The sequence below is a fragment of the Narcine bancroftii genome, chromosome 2 (assembly GCF_036971445.1).
Source record: "Narcine bancroftii isolate sNarBan1 chromosome 2, sNarBan1.hap1, whole genome shotgun sequence".
Taxonomy (NCBI): Eukaryota; Metazoa; Chordata; class Chondrichthyes; order Torpediniformes; family Narcinidae; genus Narcine; species Narcine bancroftii.
Genome location: NC_091470.1, coordinates 357,258,782 through 357,280,974, shown reverse-complemented (window position 1 = coordinate 357,280,974; position 22,193 = coordinate 357,258,782). Strand labels below are relative to the sequence as shown.

General features: G+C 37.3%; 1 protein-coding gene across 10 annotated transcripts in view; it reads right to left on the bottom strand.

Annotated features, from left to right (window-relative positions):
• Positions 1-402: 402 nt before the first annotated feature.
• The window catches only part of LOC138755789 (ras-related protein Rab-31-like), a 277,761-nt gene continuing 255,970 nt past the window's right edge, over positions 403-22,193 (bottom strand). For 8 of the 10 annotated variants that reach the window (XM_069922406.1, XM_069922407.1, XM_069922408.1 and 5 more), the window contains 5 exons: positions 19,797-19,900; positions 14,347-14,427; positions 6,923-7,186; positions 5,762-5,941; positions 403-1,163 (listed from right to left, as the gene is read on the bottom strand). In XM_069922406.1, coding sequence (XP_069778507.1) covers positions 1,002-1,163; positions 5,762-5,941; positions 6,923-7,186; positions 14,347-14,427; positions 19,797-19,900 — 791 coding nt within the window. In that variant the 3' untranslated portion in view covers positions 403-1,001. The remainder of the gene's footprint in view (positions 1,164-5,761; positions 5,942-6,922; positions 7,187-14,346; positions 14,428-19,796; positions 19,901-22,193) is intronic. The other 2 variants (XM_069922409.1, XM_069922416.1) reach the window with 1 other exon arrangement.

Here is a 22,193-nt window from a genome sequence, read left to right as displayed (position 1 = left end):
TAGTAATTCCACTCAATTTATTAATTCCAGCACCGATAGAAATAAAAAAATAATCAAGACTCTTTCAACAAAGAGACCACCTTGCTCATGAAATCATTGCCGTATTTGAACATATGGTGATCAAATCAAACCGATTATAGCAAGTGATCGAACAAAGTATCTTCTCAGGTTACCCAAGATGGTGAGTCAGTCTGTCTGGGAAAGGTTAGGAAAACTAGAGAGTACGGTAAGTTAACTCCTCCTATATCATACCAGTTGATCACAAGGTGGCACAGTCACCTTGATCCAAGAGGGATATTTCAGAAATGCAGAGGTAATCAAGAAAAATAACACTAAAAATTAGGTTCATAAACTTCATCAACAAGTACAATTGTCAAAATGAGGCAAAAAATACACAAAAGCTTAACATGTTAAAGATTTTATTTTTGTTAAATACCATGGGACAGAATTGGTAAGAATGAAGAGCATTCAATCAACATTTGCCTCACAGGGGATGTTTCCGTGGTTGGGAGGGAAAAACTCTGCATTGATAAACTTGCCAGCTTTCAAACAGCAAGGAAATGGAGGATAATTTACAAGGAGGCACCATTTTCTTTCAGTACATTTCTCATTACTGGCAAACAAGTGGCATGAGCAACTTGACTATAAAATGAAAAATTTCAAGAGGTATCCAGCAACAGGTAACAAAATTTAAAAGGATTAAAATAACATTTACAAGACACTTAACATTTCATTCAACTCTTATTAAACCACAGAGAGAACAACTCATTATTTTCCAAGGATTTTTATGTGTAACCTTGAGACACCTGCTATTGATGTTTTGACAATATACAACTCCAATTATCCAAGAACTGAAAGTATTTTTGTGTTCTAACTGTGTGAGATCATTAAAGGGAAGGCCTGTAAGATGCTGTACACGAACATGGTCACTGTGAGCCATACTACCAACGATATGGCAGATCAACAGAACATTTCAGGCCCCAATAACTTGCATGCTTCCTCTACAAGATGAACTTCCCTAGAAAGAATCCAATGAAAATGGCTGCAATTACAACAAGGAGAGAGGGTAGAGCAGTTGAGCCGTTGTCCCTGACTGCAGCATTAGATGTGGATGACACTGGGTTGCCTGACTGAGCTGCCTTCCTCAGCCTCAGTCCATCATCCTAAAGGGATCAAAAGAATAGAGTTACAAAAGGAAAGACACTGTTTTACAAATTCTCAGTCAGTCCAAACGTGGAATTCAGTTTTCCACACTAACATTCAATTGACTTTCAATATCAAACAAGTAGCGCAGGCCACAAAAAGCACAGTCGAAACCTCACGATACCCTTCAACAATTTCATGTACAAAGCTCGTTGAAAACAGACCAGGTATAAGCATTTGGAAAAACAAAATCAATAGCTTGCTCTGTGAATCATCGAGTGGCCAGCTACAAAATATATTTGGTACTTTTAACAAGTTATCTGTACTTTCAGTGTGGAATGACAACTGGTTTTGAAAAACAATACAATATAGTTTAAATGAATAATATATACCAAAGACCACACCAATACATTAACTAACAGAGACATGTCAATTGATTTGAGGTTTAATGTATTTAAAGAGTGGGGAGATGAGGGGGGGGAAAGAGGAGACAAAAAAAAAATGTGGACTTCCTGAATTTAGAAATAAATACTTTAATTCTAGCTTTTGATTTAAGCCCAGGGACAGGTTTATGAAATTATGAGAGGAATATATAGGATAGATAGTCAGAATCATTCTTCTCAGGGGAAGAATATCAAGTACTAAAGGATATGCATTTAGGGCCAGGGTGGAGGGGGAAATGTGCTAAAAAGCAAATGTGCGTAGCCACCTTGAACGAGAGGCTACCAAAGGTAATGGTGGAATCAGATTAAGTGCATTTAAGATGTGCATCTAAATATGCAGGAAATGTGCAGGTAGAAAAGATTTAGTTTACTTAACCTTTGTATTCAGCACAGACTTTGCAGACCAAAAGGCATGTACCTGTGCTGTACTATTCAACGCTCTTTGATTCTTCCTGAGCTTTATACAGATAGAGTTTGTACATTTCTGTGTGATTTTGAAAAGTTACATATGCCTTGGTGGATGAGTTTAAGAGTCGTCTCTTGTACACTGAGATGTGGCTTCACAGTTGCAAATCTACTCGGCTTGAATGCAAGCAGCATTCAAGGTCAGGACCAAGTCCAGGTTACTGGAACTGCAAGGCATCAGCAGAAATAGGTGTGGGGTAGTAATGAGTAGCAGGAAGGGGGAAGTACGAAAACTCATCTTTGCCAAGATGTGTGCACATTTGTATGTTATAACCAAATTAAATAACTGGGTAGTGGAATGTGAAAGAGCATTGATGGGAATGTGGGGAGAAATTTTAAAAAGCGATCTTTGCAGGTTAATGGGCGTTGGATGATTAGCATGGTCTCAGTGTTGCATGACGACTACTGCTCTGGTTTCTATCAATATTTTCTATTCTTCAGTTTGTATTGAAACGCTTGTTTGAGTGACTGGGGGTGGAGAGGGCAGCAGTGGGGAAGAAATGAAGAAATACAAGGAAAACGCCCAGAAACCAGTCATGGTACTGGGTGAAATGCCTCAATTAAAAACTACTTCTACAGATGTTAAAAAAAAAACCACAATTCAATGTTTTTTGATAGAAATAATCCTGGAATTTAGTCTTCAGTTACGGCTATTCCACATGGCCTTTCATACAAAAATTCAAAGTACAGTGGGCAAATGGAAAAATAAATCCCAATTCAAACTTAAAATATTCACAAAAGCTTTTGTAAAATTTCAACAAAATCTAAATTTGAACCAAAAGCAACAACTATGTTTAAATGCACTCAGAGAACCTCCAACCAACATTGATATGATTTTTACCCAATTAAATCACCTGCATTTGAAAATCAATGAGGGAGTAGAACTCATTCTAACAATTGCCATCCAAATAAACTAGGATAGGAAATGTTAACCAAATGAGCAAAAGTACTTCAAAAAAATCTAATTGGGTACAATGACTGGCACAATTTTTCAGGATATCAAATGTATTCAAAGGATACAGATCACATGAATAATTATCAGAGAAGCAAAATAACTCCTTTAATTACTTCTTGGGAGGACAGAGTAATTATATTTAGCGTGTGTTGTTTTTAAATGCTCATGGAAATTAGCAATTCGAGATCATGGCTGATCTGGATTTCCACTTCCCTGTCTGTTCTCCATAACCCCTATTCAAAAATCTATCTAACTGCCTTAAATACACTCAATGAAGCAGCGTCCTGCTGCTTCCTTAAGCAGATAACCCACAGATTCACTACTATCTGGGAGAAGCAGCTCCTCATCTCTGAAATGCACACGTCTGCAGACATTGGGATTATCGTCAAAACAGAAATGCTGGAGGAATCAGATGGTCTCGCGGTGTCCATGTGGTCAAGAAATATTACCAACGTTTCCAGCTTGATCCCTTCCTCCTTATCTCTGCCTTAAATCCACTCCCCTGAATTTTGAGGCTCATCTGCTCTTGCCAGTGGGAAAAACCACCCTAATCCCCTTTTATCTATTCCTTTCATTAATTTACTTATCTAAAATGTTCCTCTCTCAAAATCTTCCAGTCTCCTATGTGTATAGTCTTAATCTACCCAATCTCTCCTCTTCATTTCCGGAATCAACTTTGTGCTGCATTGCCTCCAAAGCCAGTATCCTTCTCAAGTAAGGAAAGGAGAAATGTACACAGGTGCAGCTTCACCAGTACCCTGCAGAATAGCGGCAGAATCTCCCTGCTCTTCAATTCAATCCCCCTATTAATGAAGGCCAACATCCAATTTGCCTTCTTGATTACCTGCTGCACCTGAGAACTTTGCGATTCGTACACAGGGTCTCTCTGCACAATTACATGATGCAATCATGGGACCAGAAAGGTGATCAGAAATTGAAAAGTGCTTCTCCTTTCGAATAAACAAGAAATGAAAGTTAAGAGCTCAAGATTTATCCAGGTGACTATATCATGAATATTGATAATCCTAACATAGGCATTCAACATATTTTAATTATTTCCATTAGACAGAGTAATACAATAATTTAAGGTACTATGGCAAATGTACTCATATATGCAAATCCACTGCAGAAATCATGGCTGACTCATTCTTCCTGTAATGAAATCTGTGATTTAATTGATCACTCAACAACACAAAAATTTCACTGTGAATTGTCAGTGTCAAAATGATAAGATTCACATGCAAATAACTGAACAGCTAATTGAACACAAAATAAATCCAAGATGTTTTATTCTTTCCACATTTTAAAATTCAGTCAGTCAATCACAGCAAGAAAACCAAATATTCAAAAACATCTGGCTAATAATGCACCAGTTCTTAAATAGAATATAGAATAGTACAGTGGAGGAAAAGGCCTTTCAGCCCACATCAGCACAAAACATGATCCCCAATTTAATCTAAAACTCTGTTAACTGCACATGATATACATCCCACTATTTCCTGCGCATCCACACGTCTCCTCGAGGCCTCTTATGCACGCCTTTCATATCTGCTTCCAGACACAAAATAACATGCCCCAACATCATCTTTAAAAACTGCACCGCCGCCCCCCCCCCCCCCCCACACCTGAAAAGCAAATCCTCTCACATGTGCTATTTTTTACTCTGGGAAAAAGATTCTATCTCATAATTTTTTAATAAACTTCAATGAGGTCTCTCCTCAGCTTCTGATACTCCAGAGAAAACAACCCACATTTGTCCAATCTTTCCTGATAGCTCATACCCTCTAATCCAATCAACATCCTGGTTAATCTGTACTCTTTCATTCCTTCCTGTAAGCGGGGGAGGGGGGTACACAGAATTGCACACAATACTTCAAGTGCAGCTGTACTGTTTTACAGAGCTGCCACATTACTTCCTTACTCTTGGACTCAGTGCACTATGAAGGCAAGCATGCTGTATGACTTATTTACTACCCCACTTACTTGCATGGTCACCTTCTGGGAAGTATGGACTTGGAACCCCAGAACCCACACACTATGAAGGCAAGCATGCTGTATGACTTATTTACTACCCCACTTACTTGCATGGTCACCTTCTGGGAAGTATGGACTTGGAACCCCAGAACCCACACACTATGAAGGCAAGCATGCTGTATGACTTATTTACTACCCCACTTACTTGCATGGTCACCTTCTGGGAAGTATGGACTTGGAACCCCAGAACCCACTGCACTCAATCCTGCTGACGGCCCTGGCATTAACTGTATACCTTTTCTTTGCATTTGACCTCCCAAAGAGCCACACCTGATTGATATCCAAGTACATTTAAGCATATTTAATACTATAATATTATCTTTAAGTGCATATGATTCGAATTGTTCAGAAAGATGTCATGTAAATGTTAACATATTGGGAAAATAAAGCATTACAAAGGAAAATACTGAATTCTTAAAAGGAATATTATTCCACACTATGCTTGAACACACCAGTCCATTTTGTACACACCTTCAAATCTATTCGCTGGACAACTTAAAAAGGATTCCTTGCCCTTTTACTATTCATTCACACCTTATCTCAAAGTCTGTTGAAAATCAAAACTTCATACTTCTCACTGCTTGTATCTTTCAGCTATGCATGGCTCCAGAATCTGCCTCTAATTGCTTGGATTAAGAACAATCTCCCCAATTTATTACATTCAGTAATCAATGGTCTTATACCATCCAAAAGCTTTTTGCATAAATTGATAAAGGCTTACTTTCAACTGCCGATTCTCCTCTGTTATTTTGACCAGCTCAGCTTGAAGCCTCTTGCATTCATCCATTAGTTTTCTCACTTCAATGTCATCCATTGAAGTACTGGCTGACTTTGGTATTGCTGGACCTTCTGACTTGGGAGCATTCGTTACTGCAGCAGATTTACTCATTTCTAGATCATTCTGTGAACATTTTAAGAATCAAGTATGACTCATACACAATACTGTATATATACAGAAAGTCACTTAACATAGTTAGTGCTGCAAAATATACAAATAGATCACACCATTTTAAGTCAATTGTAAAGATATCGTCCAGATTAACTTAGAGGAAAATATTTCCTCTAAATTTTAGCCTATATTAACACTTTTGGGAAAAAAATCCCAGATAACCACCATAATTTTTCCTCTCAAATAATATTAAATTCATAATCTTTCAAAGTTATTTCTGTGTAACCATTCAAAGTGCATTATACAGACTGCTACCCCTTCCATACGAGTACATTTTCACATTTGTTTCAACAGTCATAACAATGTTTGAAAAACAGCAAAAAGCTGAAGTAGAAGAGTTTCCTTAATGCAATTTATAATTTTAGGTAACATTTGGCAAACATCACTGCCAATTAAACTTAGAGCCTGACAATCTCTGCCCAGTACTTCCATTACTAACTTGATGCAACTAGAAATGAACTAGTTCATAAGATTTATAACCACATTAAAAATCTATTCTATTACTTATGCTCGTACATGCCTGTGATTCAAAATCCCCAAACCCTATCCACCTTCTGCAAAAATGTCACATTTATATGTAAATAAAAGAACAGTGGACTCCTCTTATTGTCTTTGTCCGTTATTTCAGCAGGTATTTTCTCAATTTCATATGCAGAATTTTTTTTTTTGTCATACCAGCCAGATGAGTGCTCAAAGCTCTCTGCCAAAAAAGAGTTAAAAAAAAAAACCCATTTGCACTGGAACAGCAAACATCTGGGGAAACCATGATCACTGCCCTTTGATTCGGATGGAAAATAATCAGACATAAATACCTTGTAACGAGTGACCACATAATATAAAGTAAAATTATTTTCTTCCAAGAAATGACAATAGGAATCCACTGTCCAATTCTTGCTGCAATATTTGCAGTTATCGCTTCTCACTAGAACAGACCTGGCCCTTTTGCACTCTGACTTCACTGGCGGCAGTAGATACAAATCCCTGTAGGTCACTTCTATGGCTACCAGTGATTGGAGTCTGACGGACGCCACCTCGGACTGGAGCATGCAACCTGAGCCCACTTCCTGGTGTGGATACAGCACGTGGAGGTCGTCGAGCACCGTCACAATAGTGCACAAAGCTATGCAGATTCATCTTTGCTGTATCTAATGGGGTGTCTAAATCACTGCCTAACAGGTCGCACTCTACAATCTCCTTCTGCCACATAGAAAAACAAAACTTCAGGAAGACGCATGCAGTAATAACTAGCTTTTCTTGTGACACTATATAAGCAGAGCTTGCATTTCTTTGAGGCCTAAAAGGAAAGCAAATATAATTTGAAATCGATTTTTGTTTATATAAATGCCACACTCCTCTGCCGGCTTTGATTCAGATAGCAATAAATTGACAAAGTTTTATCCACTGTTACCAATGGCATATTTACAGAAGGGGACATATTTCAACACACGTACAGAAGCTTATTACAAAAAAAATGCATGCCCTTCTTATAAGCCAAGTTCTCTCTCACAACATTTCTTGCAATTAATCATAAATTACCACTTCAATAAGGTCATCGGGTTTTCAACACACCATGCAGGACATAAAGGATGTTTTGTACTGAGTACTGCACTGCATTTCCACAAATAAAAAAGGTACAATTGCCAGCCTGAAAGAAGCTTGCCAATTCCTGCCTCACCTTTCCCCTTTTTATATTGGCTTATGTCCCCCTTTACACTCGATCAGAAACATTAACTTTGCTTCAGCAAAAAACGCTGTCTGACCCACTAAGTTCCCCCAGGATTTTTCCTCCAGTTTCAGCATTAGAATCCTTTGTGTCTGCACTATAAATAAATTTCTATACTCATAAGCTCTTGAACCATTAAGAACACATCTACAAGAGCAATGAGGTGAATTAATCCTGATTAAGCACCTGAAATTTTATTATTGATGAACTATTAAAATCATAATCTAAACATCAGCGTTATTATATTCCCTTGAAATAAAACTATTAAAATATTTCAGAGCAGTCTCCGATCCAAGGAAAAAAATTAAAGCAAAAAAATCTACTCTATTTAAATATTTGATTTTTTTTTAAACAAAGTGTTTTGGCTTATTTAAGATAGTGAGAACTAAGGAAATAAGGCAACTAATACTGCTGACTAACCATCCCAGCAAGAGATTGACAAAGGTTGGGGCAAATCAGGGAGATGTATAAAATGGCTAAATGCTGACCATACAAGATTTCAAAGAAGCACCAGCTAACTAGAAGACGAGAGGGAGAAAAAAATTGAATCAAGTGTCTGAGGGTGACAAAAATTTTCTTTCTTATCAGCATAAACTTTTAGAGCATTAGAAAAATGATGAATAATTGTTAGGGTAAATGAAATGAGCAGCTGAGGAGGTGGTAGAGGCAAGAACTTTTAAAAGACATTTGGACAAGTGCGTGGATAGCATTTCCATTTAGATGGAAATGGGCCCAATGCAAGCAAATGGAATTAGTAAAAACACACAGAAAGGCTGGAGGAACTCCGCATTTCTGCAATAAACTCAGCAATGGGATTAGCGTTGATAGACAACATGGATGAGCTGAACAGTAGGATCCATTTCCTTGCTGTTTAACTATGATTACCTCATCATTTGTTAATCCTTCACCATCTCTGAAGAATGGATACACATTTATCTTAAACACGAATAGAGATTTGTGTGGTATTTCTATTTCTAATATTCAAGTCTTAAATTTTGAATTGTATCAAGAAAATAAAAACGGGGGCATGGACATGCAAAGGACTTGTTTTGATCGAGCTCTCCATGAAGAGTATCAAAAATATGGTTAAAATCTTAAAACAGAATTTTTTCAACAAAAAATTAGTTTGAAGAAACCAAGGCAGCCAAGAACAAAAATTGTGCAAGTTTCTATTCAACGAGGGAAACCCCGAATGGGAGCCGCACAAGAGTGGTCTCGGGACCAGCAGATCCCAGCAGAGCTGGGGAGTTGGGACAAGAACTAAATATTATCCTGGAGAAAATGGAAAACTTGAGCAATGGATTTTGCAGGTGTTGAAACAGTAATGAGAGACGTGACTGAAAGGATGACTGAAATTAAAGAAATTGTTGAAGACTTAATGGAAAGAATAGACAAGCAGAAGTGGACTTGGCAAAAACACAAGATAAGCTGAAAGTTTTGAAAAGAGTTGCAAAGAAATGGAAGTCGGACAGACAAGGCCTGCTCAACAAGATCGACCACATGGAGAATTTTAGCAGACAAAGCAATGTTCGAATTATCAGGCTGAAAAGAGAGCCGCGATCACCAACTACGACCGGCCCTGGTAGGACTTTTGAGTTATTGGGAACAGGTGGGAGCAGCATATGAATACGCTAAGCAAAATAATGGCTCACTTGAGATTGACCATGAAAAAGTGCTATTTTTTCATGATATTAGTCCTATTTTAATTAAGCAAAGGAAAGAGTTTGGCAATGTAAAAAGATAATTGCATTCCAAAAACTTGAAATTATTGATGATATAACCTCAGAATCTGACGGTTGAAGTAACAGAAGGTAATCAGCGATTTTTCAAGACTAAGAAGGCTTCCTGCATGGTTTATGAAAAGACTAAGGTTGCCAAAGAAGAAGACAGTGAAGAACGTTTAAAATGTTGTATTTTTTTTTAAAACCATCTTGTATTTATTGTTGAAAAATAAACTTTATTGAAATATCCATGGAGAACTCAGTAAAGAGTGAAAACTTGGAAAAAGTAGTAGTAGGGTGGAGACTCCGGTCTTGGGGGAAGAATGGCACCCAGAGAGAAGTATCAAAAAAAAGAAGGCATTAAAGGGAGAGGTTCTTCTTCCTTGAGATATTCCACAGTCTTTTTTCATTGCTTTCAGGGTTTCCTGATTACATTATCATCAGGGCAGGGACATTGCATATGTTTTCTCAAGGGGAAAGTGCACAGTATTATTTAAACAATCAAAAAGGCTTTATTATTTAACAATATTTGTTTAAAAATTGATATGAAAAGAACATTAACATTTATTAGTCTTAATATTAATGGGATAAATGGGACTGTGAAAAGGAAACAGTTTTGTCTCATCTACAAAAATTAAAGCAGATATAATCTTTCTACAAGAAGCACATCTTATCAAATCGGGACATGCTAAAATAAAAAAAGGATGAATGGGACAAGTAATATCATCTTCATTTGAATCAAAAGCAAGAGGAGAAGTGATTTTAATTAATAAAGATATAATAGAAGAGACATTGACTGACCAAGCCTGAAGATTTGTAATGGCACATTGTAAAATTTAAGCAGAATCATGGGCTTTTATGAATACCTTATGCACCTATGACAGTGAAGCCTTTTTGAAAGCTATCTTTTTAAAAACAGCAGGAGGAAGACAAAATACACTAGTCAGAGAAGATTTCCATTTCTGTCAAGATCCAAAACTGGATGAATCAGCCAGAACAGTGACAAGGGCAAAAGCTGCAAAAGCAACATTATAATTTATGAAGGATTTAAATTTGATTGATATATGGAGGCAGCTTAATCCCATGGAAAGACACTACTCGCTCTACTCAAGGGTACATGATTCACATACAAGGATTGATTTTTTTTTAATGTCTGCCCAGTTAAAAAGTAGTGTTAAAAATATATATTTGGCGAGACTTTTATCAGATCATTTGCCATTAACTTTAACTGGAAAAACAAGAAAGTGTGTATAGATGGCATCTCAATGCCACACTGTTGAAAAGAAAGGACTTTTGTGGATTTATTAAGAGACAGATAGAACTATTCTATGAAACTAATCTTTCTTCTACTGATAATAGTTTTTTTTTAAATATGGGATATGCTTAAAGCTTATCTAATTATTTCTTATCCAAAAAATCTTGAGAGAATGTGCTATAGAGTTGGATGGTTTAGAGAAAAACGTAACAAAATTGGCAAAAGAATATCAGGGTGCAGGGTTGCAATAAAAACAGAGTATTAGAGAAAATAACTGAAATATAGCAGATTACAAACATATAGAAGGGAAAAAAATTATAAAAAATAAATCAAAAATATTATTAATTAGGAGAGCGGGCGCATAAAAGTTTTATCTTGGCAGGTAAATACAGAGGTCGAATGATAAATGCAATAAAAGAAATAAAAGAAATAAATAATATTTTAGCCATTATTATAGGAAACTATATAAATCAGAATTATTAGGAGATGAAAATGAGATGGACAAATATTTAACAAATGTTGAACTTCCAAAATTAGAAGATATAGAACAAATTGATTTAGATGCCCCTTTCATAAGAGAAGAAATCAAGAAAGCTTTGGGTACTTTACAAGCTAACCAATCTCTGGAGGAGGATGGGTTTCCTCCCAAATTCTATAGACAATTTAAAGATTTATTGATGCCTCTTATGATGCATTGGACCAGGCGGTGGAGACCACGACCCTCCCAGAATCTTTCTCAACTGCTATAATTAGAGTGATACCAAAGTGATATAGGCCTGTTTCACATCTGAATGCTGACTATAAAATATTGCCAAAGGCATTAGCTAATAGACTGGGACAATATCTACCAAAATTAATACATACAGACCAGTTGGAACTTGTCAAAGGAAGATGTACTTCAAAGGTTCTAGGTAGACTATTTAATTTAATACATATGGGAAAATCAAAGTTGAATCCAAATATAATTATTTCCATAGATCCAGAAAAAGGATTTGATTGATTAGAATGGTCTTTTCTATTTAAAACATTGGAAAAACTTGGTATAGACAGAAAATTTACAAATTGGATTAAAACTCTATCATAAACAACAAGCCAAAATTATAACTAATAATCAGGTGTCAGTGTTTTTTCCCTTGAGTAGATCGAGTAGACAGGGGTGTCCTCTGTTCCCAGCACTTTTTATCCTAGCTACCGAGCCACTGGCGGAGATTATAATGAGAGATCCGGATATTAAAGGCTTCAAAGTTGGACGAAAAACATCAAATTAGTTTATTTGCCAATTTTGTGCTATTATATGAGTCTGATCCGGCTGAATTCTTGATAAAATTACAAATAATATTAGAAAAATATGGAAGAATATCAGGTTTTAAAATAAATATGGATAAGAGTGAGATAATGTCATTGAAAATTTTTGATTATGAAAGATATCAAAAAGATAGTAGAATTAAATGAAAGACATCAAAAATTTAGGAATAATGACAGATAATAAATTATAAAACTTATTTAAGTTTAATTACACTCCTCTTACAAAAAATAGAGAAAGATTTATAGAAATGGAAAGACTTGCCAATTACTTTAGTGGGAAGAGTAAATTATATTAAAATGACAGTGATGCCAAGATTACAGTATCTTTTTCAATCATTCCCTATTGCACTACCTAAAAAAAAATATTTAAATAATTACATAAGCCAATTCCGACACAATAACAAAATGCTGAGAATTTCATTAGAAAAACTAACATGGGATTATACACTGGGAGGATTTAGGTTTCTAGAATTTAAGAAATATTATTTATCAGTACAAGCAAGATTTTTATCATTCTTCTTTGAAGAAGACAGTCCCCCCTCTTGGATCCAAATGGAATCGAATTCAATAAAAGAGAAGACAGCGAAGGACTTTATTTACAAGTGGAATTTTAAGTTAATAACAAAAAAGACAGCTAACCCTATATTAATACAAATGATTAGAATATGGCAAGAAATAAATGAGTGTATTGGGAGGGGAAAAAAAAGTATATCACCAAGAACACCATTATGTAAAAAGGTGTTCCTGCCTATTAACAAAATATTGAATTCATGGTATGATAAAGGAATAAGATATATTGATGACTATGTGGAGGGATTTCTTATGTCTTTTGAACAATTAAGAAATAAATACAGAATAGCTATTGGGACTTTCTTTTGTTTTCTCTAGCTAAGATTATTCCTAAGAGAAAGATGGGGGCCAAATTTGTCCCCATTTGAAATTAGTGAAATGGAACAAGCAATTTGGCTGGGGAAATACACCTCTATTTATAACTAAGATGTACTATGCTCTCCAGAATGAGATTGCAAAACTAGGTTTACAGAGATTGATTGAGAGGGAGAGAGAGAGGTGGGAGTCGGATCTAGGTGTTGGTCTGATTGGTGTTTGGATAATGTGACATCAATTTTAAATGCCTGATATGGATTAGTGCAATATAATTTCCTACAATTACATCTCATACCACAAAAGTTGCATAAATCAAAATCTGAAATATCAGAAATGTGTTTTAGGTGTGGGACAGAAATTGGAACATTCTTGCATGCTATGTACTAATGTGTGAAAGTGACTTTTCTGGTAACCGGGTAACAGGGGTGGCCTTCACGGGTAATCCAGAGCTTTATCCTTTGGACAACTTTATTGAAATAAGGTATAAACTAACTAAATTCCAAATTTCATTTGTTAAAATAGCCTTGGCAGTGGTGAAGAATGTATTGCAATTAATTGGAAATCTAACTCCCCTCTACAAATAGCGCAATGGACTGCTGAGATGAATAGTTGCATACTATGGAAAAAATATTACATACAACTTAAAGAACAAACATGATGTATTTATCAAGATATGGAAGCTATATTTGGGTCATATAGGGTCCCAATTATATCTACAATAATAAAAAGAACAATAATAGATGCTGCTATGGTATAAATGCAAATTACTTCCCCATTGAGAATTTTTTTAATGATCGATATAAATGTGAGCCCTGACAGGGTGAGTGTGGATTTATATTATGAAAAGGGAGGGGGAAGGGGTTGTTTTGTTTTGTGTACACACATATTCATACATACTGGAGAGTCTACTGGAGAGTTTACACCTTTTTACATAATGGTGTTCTTGGTGATATACTTCTTTTTCCCCTCCCAATACACTCATTTATTTCTTGCCATATTCTAATCATTTGTATTAATATAGGGTTAGCTGTCTTTTTTGTTATTAACTTAACATTCCACTTGTAAATAAAGTCCTTCACTGTCTTCTCTTTTATTGAATTCGATTCCATTTGGATCCAAGGGGGGGGACTGTCTTCTTCAAAGAAGAATGATAAAAATCTTGCTTGTACTGATAAATAATATTTCTTAAATTCGAGAAACCTAAATCCTCCCAGTGTATAATCCCATGTTAGTTTTTCTAATATTCAGATTAAAAAAGGGGGGAAAAATTAACCAAATTTAAAATGCTCTGTCTTTGCAGTTAATGAATGATATTATTTCATGTTCATTGAGTATAAACAGTAACGATTATATCAGGCAAAATCAAATCCAATCGTACCAGCAGCAATGTCGCAGCTGCTCAATATAGAAAATCCTAACAACTTGTAGAATTCAGACACGTAATTTTTACTTTTCTTCAACTTCTTACCGATTTCTCATTTTCAAAAGGCAGTTCAAAGACACATCTGAGTTTGGAGTCCATTAGATCTTCAGCCTTTGCATCCTTCCACTTGAGAAATTTAAAAAAAAAAGAATAAATAACCCCTTCTAAAACATTGCATAAAATTTAAATTTGCCAACGGAAACTGAAGCACAAAATGGAGTTGCATCAGAAGCATTCCACATGCAGTTTCTATAATGCACAGTGCAGATCAAGTCTAAACTGGAAATTGAACAAGATTTGGGTAAATCTCACACCTCGGAATGCAGCAAACGAAGAATTCTATTAAACACATTATTCTTTGGCTTGGCTTCGCGGACAAAGATTTATGGAGGGGGTAAAAAGTAAACACATTATAACACCAAATTAACAGCATTTTTGAATCCAATCGAAGAAAATAATAGGCAGGGGAACAGTGTCTCTTCAAGAAGATTCAATCACAGAACAAACCTAATTTGTTTGGTTTCTTTGCAGTTTACAGTGAAATAGTTTTCAACACGTTTGTAAAATCTAGATATTAAGAACCTATGTATTCAAATTCATCAAGTGGAGGTTTTTAAATATTGCACAGAATTTCTACAGATCTGGAAAAAAAACTGAGCATTACTCCAGGCAAAGCAAGGCAATGGCTATCTTAATATTTGAATAAAGTAAATAAACTAAGAGATTATAACCTGAAATATTCTATCATCAAATTACTTTAAATTCAGATGGCACCATGCCAATTATGCTCTACTTCAAACCCCAAGTTGAGCTGTACATTTGTCCAGATATTACAAAGCGATTAAACCCTCCAAGATGCAGCACATACTGTGAATGCCACATTCAGTAGAAGTGCTAGTACAATGTCCAAAATAAGTTAACATTAACAGAATTGAATGCTCCCACCAAGCACTTGCATTCTAATGACAGAAAAGCATTATTACAGTTTGGAGTCCATTCATTGCACTTCATATAACTGATGGATAATCATTTATTCTTGACATCAGGACATGACAAACATTTTGATAGTCTGCAGTAAATTCAGGGATTAAAGAGTCCCTATATTTCAATTAAGGGTTACATCAATGATCCGAACATGATTGTTCAGTGCTTTGGCAAAGGTGAACTAAATCAAGTGAAAGCAATGAAGCTGAAAATTCAGAATGCAAATTTCAAATGTTATCAACAGCTCCAGGATAAAACTTGTTACACTCTGGACCAGGGTGCAGTGATTTACTAAAAGAAACGCAGCAGCAAAAAAACTAAATCTAATCACATCATCATTAGGGAAGATTCAATAAATTCCAGTTGATTCTATTACATCTGTCTCTGAGGCCAACATATGAACAGCTTTCCAGAGGCTGAACCCTTGCAAGACATCAGACCCTGACGGAGTACCTGGCGAGGTACTGAAATCTGTGCTCACCAACTAGCTGCAGTGTTCACAGTTATTTTCAGTCACTCATTCCTGCAGTCAGATTCCCACCTGCTTCAAAGGGTATCAATTATACCAGTGACTGATAAAAGCAGAGTGAGCTCAATCAATACCGCAAATATTTGAGTATAATGCAAAAAGAATTGTACCGAAATATGAGCCCAAAGTAAGGGGCGGGGTCGCATTATAGACGAGATTATAACTTAAAAAAAATTTCTGCCAGGTTTAACGTCTACATTGACAGCAGGCTGACTTGGGGGGGTGGGGGGGGGAGGGCAGGGGGAGAAATGGCAGCACGACTCAGGCGGGCGGACGGAGAGACGGCAGCGTGACTCGGGCGGGCAGGGGGGAGAGAGACACCAGCGCGACTCGGGCGAGTGAGGGGGGGAGACACCATTACGAATCGGGCAGACGAGGAGGGAGAGACTGCAGCGCAACTCAGGCGGGCGGGGAGACACCAGTGCAACTTGGGCGGGCAGAGGGAGAGAGAAGCCAGTGCTAATCGGGCGGGCGAAGGGAAGGGGGTCATATTATACACAGGAGTAAAATTTTTCCCCCTTTTTCCCCTCATTATACACGAAACGCATTATACACGAACGTTTGCGGTAATTCTCTAGTAGCACTCACATTCACTGTGAAGAAATGCTTTGAGGGGTTGGTCATGGCCAGAATCAACTTGTACCCAAGACCTGGACCCATTGCAATTCGCCTAACTACCACAATCACACAACAACAGATGCAATCTCATTGGCTCTCCACTAAGCCCTGGGTCACCTACACAACAGCAACAAATTCATACATCAGGTTGTTTTGCATCAATTGCATCTCGGCTTTCAAAACCACCATATTGCTTAGTACTGGTCAGAACTTGGGCCTCTGCACCTCCCACTGCAACTGGATGGTCAACTCCATTGGAAGACCACTTAATCTGTAACAACGTCTCCTCCTCACTGACAATCAACACAGGCAAACCTCAAGGATGCATGCTTAGCCCACTGCTCTACATTCTCTACACCCATGGCTGCATAGCTAAGCACAATTCAAATGCCATTAACAAATTTGCTGATGACATCGGCAGAATCAAAAGCGACATTGAGGAAGCAGAGAAGATTAAGGCAGATCTGCTAGTTGAGTGCTGTCACAACAACAACTTTGCACTCAATGTTAGCAAAACCAAGGAGCTGATTCTGGACTTCAGGAAGGGGAAAACAGGAGAACATGAGCGGTCAGCAGTGGAAAGGGTAAAAACTTCAAATTCCTCAGTGCCTCTACAGATTTATCCTGGAGCATTCATGTCGATGCAATCATGAAGGAGGCTCGCCAGCGGCTATAGAAATTTGGTATGTTAGCAAAGACGCGCAAATTCCTACAGGTGTACTGTAGAGAGCATTCTGATCGGTTGAATCGTACCATCTGGTGCGATGGTATCAAGGCACAGAACAGGAAAGGCTACCGAATGTGGCGAATTCAGCCAGCGCCATCATGGGCATTAGTCTTCATTCTATTAAGGGCATCTATAAGAGGTGGTATTTCAAGAAAACAGCCTCTATCATCAAGGACCCTCACCACCCAGGCCATGCCCTCTTCTCACTGCTACCATCAGGAAGGAGGTACAAAAACAGCTTCTTCCCCTCCGCCATCAAATTTATGAACAGACAATCAACCACAACACGACCTTACTTTTTCTCTTCCCTGGTGCTAATTTTATTTATTAACTTTATTTATAGACATTTTTACACAAGTAACACTGCTGCAAAGCAAATTTCATGGCATATGTTCATGACAATAAATTCTGATTCACAAGCTATAACATTCTGCAAAAGCTGACGACAATCCTATTCATTATGCTCAGCTGAATTAACCACAATTTAATTAATTGAAAAACTGCATTTGAACTTGGTCAATGAAATTTTGTTTTCAATTTTGTGTATTATTAGCAGAAATTAAAACACAGAATTTCCATACATTATGGTCTTCACAGGTTAGGAAAGATCAGACTTGGGGAAATCTAATTTGAAACAAGTTCTCCCATTAATTGTTAATTTTTTTCCAAGATAGGATATAGAGACATCTTCAGGGATTAAAGGAAGAGGAATAACAGCTAGTTAATTCAAAAGACAGACTCCAAAAACAAACTGTATATATGTAACCTTCCCACAGTAAAGAGACATCATAGTCTGTTCCGTTCACTGCAGGAGACTACTTAAAAGGATTTCTTTGGAAATTGCCACGTCATTTTTTTTCTATTGTTACTTGTAGAACATGTGGATGTGGAACATTCGGATTCTGTACCATTGTAATTATACAGGGAGAACAAATACACAATTATGTCAATTGACCTTCATTGAAATTGTTAGCTTCTGATTTTTAAGTGGGGGGGGGGAGAAATGGAAATTTCTCAGGAACGGAATTCTTATGTAATCCCAGGGACTGCCTGTACTTCCATTTGATTTAATAAATGATTTAATTCACTAGAATCAAATGTTTATAACCTTTCTTAGTTCTGGGAACTTCTGCACTATTTTTAATATTGGCAACAAAAGAAATTTTAAAACTGCCCCACTCCACTTTTAAAAATATAATGCAACTGAAGAATGAGAGGAGATCTTATAGAAACATAGGATTCTGAAGGGTATGGATAGGATAGATGTAGGAAGGTTTTTTGAACTGGCCGGGGAAACTAAAACGAGAGGACACAGTCTCAAGATTCAGGGGAGTAGATTTAGGACAGAGATGAGGAAAAATAGTTTTTTCCCAGAGAGTAGTGAATGCTTGGAATTCTCTAACCAGGGAAGAGGTTGAGGCTGCCTCATTAAACATATTTAAAATTCAGTTAGATAAATTTTTACGTGATAGAGGAATTAGGGGATATGGGGAGAAGGCAGGTAGGTGAAGTTAGGTCATAAATTAGATCAGCCATGATCATACTGAATGGCGGAGCAGGCTCGATGGGCCGTTTTTGGCCTACTCCTGTTCCTACTTCCTATGTTCCTATATGTTAACTCTATACAACACAGCATTGATCTGCAGGGTCCTACCATCCGGTCCTGATGCTAACAGATCTGTACAGGCTTTAAACAGCCTGTTAAAGGAGCCAGCATATTTTTTTAAAAATCCAGCAACCATGGGAGTCTGTGCCCAAGATGGTTGTGCCTGTGCTGGGCAATGTACCATGAGGGATTGCAGGCTCCAGAAGAGCAACGGACTGGCACAGGGCATCAGAAATGGGGAGAGCACTTGCCCCCACCCTCTCTTGAGGAGAAGCCTAGGAGATGACCCAATGGGGATAGTGACCACAACAGTGGACCAGTGAGGGGCTCAGAGGCTGAAGGACCCACATTGGCTACAGGTTGCTGGAGAAGTGTTCATGGGAACCAGGTATCAGAACCAAGAGGGTGCTGAGGGCAAGAAGGGCTCCCAAAGGGCCTCAGGCACTGAGAACTTCCTGATCATCTCATAGGTTTGGATCCAGAGCTCAGGCTGCTGATGGTTTGAGCTAGAGTCTGTGCAACTGCAAGCAAATCCATGGACACTCAGGGTCTGAAGGAATTCTCTTTTGCTTCTCTTTCTCCTATTGTTAGGGGTGCCAGGCAATGCTCACGGTAACTGCATTAAGGCAGACAAAAGTTGAAGTACATCATGGAAATTGCATCTCTAAAGCATCATTAAGTGACAATAAAAGGAACCTTTGAACCTTTATTGAACATTATTTGAATGCCTCCAAATATTATCAAAAACATACAGTAATCATTATATAATATATCCATGTTTTTCACTAATAGATTTAGGAAATAGAAGGTCAGCTTTTCTTTAAGATTCTCCCACCTGACAAACTGACATAGTGTTAGGAACAGGACGGGAAGAATTGATTTTAAAAGACACCAACTGTAATCAATAAAACTTTATGCAGTACACAAATACAAAACAAGTTTTTCTTTAAATTGTAGCCTAGCTGTAAATGATCACTTCCAGCTTTTGTAGGAAACACAGCAAATCTTTTCTGGTAAAATGTAATACTTACTACTGCATCCATATCTGCAGCACCCGCTGGAGCATAGACTGTTTGTACCATGAATTTGTGTTTGCTTTTCTCATTGGGATCATAGTCAAAAGGCTGTAACATTACTAGAGAGGGGAAAACAGAAAGATTAGTTTTGAAAACCCAGGATTTTTTAAAAATTTAATTTGAATATGCAATTTTTCCCCATTGCCCAGATCGTGTTGTGACCAAGTCCCAACCAGGGACTTTTTTTGGTGCTTTGTTTATCCATGGATGCAAAAATGCAATGACAGGTTGAACCTTCATTATCCAGTGCTCTCTGGTCCGACAACTCCCATGGTCCAGCATGTTTTGAATCTGCCACCATTAATACAAATCCTTACAGACAGTATGTGATTCAAGCCCTGGTCTTGATCACTAGTATTGTAAAGGCATTGCACTAACCAGGATTTTATCTGTGATATATTTGATCCTTTCAGCTTAGAAAATGGGTTTCATCAAGGCACCTACCACACCTTTGACAGCTATTTTCTGTGCATTTTCTATTTTATAGCATTTTCTGTGGTCCAGCAATAGCCAGGTCCAAAAGTCACTGGATTAAAGAGTTTCAACCTGTATATTATTGCCTCACTTTAATTCTAAGGATCGGAATAAATTTCTAATGAACATATTTCAGTTCTCAGTTTCTGAGAAATGTGGAAAACTTCAATGTTGCCTTGTGGAAAAAAAATTAATTTTAAAATCAATCAACAGATGAACAATTTCTTTTGCGAGTATAATGTAACTGCAGTGGAGCATAGCGTCTCAGAAAAGGTATAGAAGAGACTAATGGTAAAACACACACATCTTTGAACAATAATCAAGACAGAAGCAGCTGAGAAATTAATCAAATTAGCTGGAAATAAAATTAGCCTCAGTAACGGTGAACACAAACCATGAGCAGTTTAAAAAAACGTAGTTCACACATTCTTACAGGGAAGAAATTTGCCATTTTTACTTTGTGTACATACCCAGACCAATAGTCTCATCGTTAACTTTTAAGTGATATTTGAAGTAACCTACCTAACCACCGAATTCCATCAAAATAGATAAACTGGACATATAGCCCACTGTTACAGAGTTGTGTGTTGTGTATTGGCCTATGTGTTGTGTGGTTTTGTGTTGGAAAGTGACAGTTTGCCTTAGAGAGCCAAGGTGAAGGAAGACTGCTGAGAGAGTGGGAGATGGATTGGGCATGTGCAGAAGATGATCTAGAAATTTCTGGACTTGGAAGACAAACCACCACTGGGTGTGGCTGTGAAGTGGAAGGATGCCCAAGCAGAGTCATTGTCTAGGAGGCAGTTTAGAATATTAGACATTTTAAAGGGATGAACATTTAGAAGGCAGCCAGAAGGATCCAGACCAAGCCATTGTTCCTCTCTCTGCAAGCAACACAAGAAGACAACTTCGAATTTTGTGCTCTCTCTCTCTCAAAGATCTTTTGGCTTCAGTTCACCAAATAAACTGAATTTTATTTATGATCTTTGCTTCAGTTGAGATCGAAGTTTTGAAAGTCTTGTGTGTTTTGTGTTAGGTTTGTGTCTAAGTTTTTCTGTGGGCTGGTTGGAAATATAACAGACTTTAATTGCAAATGTTATATTTAGGCTGGGGAATTTATTAGTTTTACACTGTTATAGAAAGTTGCATATTAATTAACCAGTGGGCATTATTATAAAAGGGAGGATTTTAAATTAAAGTTTGAAGGTGAATTTTTGTTAATAAAGTAATTGTTCATCTTTACCCCTGTGTGATCTGCCTTCTTTATGGTTGCTGGTTTGATCTTGTAACATAATTTGGGGGAATTGTCCAGGATCAAACCAATATGGAAGCTTTAGGGACAATTAACTTGTGCTTAGTTATCAGTTGTCTGAGTTTGACTCAACCTCCAGCTTGAAATTAAAAATAAACGATGAGTGTATAAATCACCAGCAGGAAAACCAGCAACTATGAATATTGGCCAGTTCATAGCGAACCCTTCAGTGGTTAATTTAAAAATGGCTAAAACGTCAGAACTGATGGTTATAGTTGGCAAATTAAAACTTCTTACAGTAAGAACTGGGATGAAAAAAAGGAAATTGCCCAAAAGATTGTTAAGCACTATGTAGGAAAGGGGGTATTTGAAGAAGCTGCGTTAGAACAGTTTCCAAAGGAGAAAACTTCAGAGAAAGTTGGCTTTGAGAAAATTAGAGTTAGAAGAAAAAAGAGAGGCAGAAAGGAAAGCCGAACGGGAAGCAGTAAGGCAGGCAGAAATGGAGGAAAGGGCAGCCACAAGGGAGGAGAGAGAGAAAGAACAGAAGCATGAGCTAAAACTAGCTAAATTAAAGCTGACCCTAATGCAAGGAGAGGTAGAAGCCCAAAATCCACGTGCTGGTCAAGAGG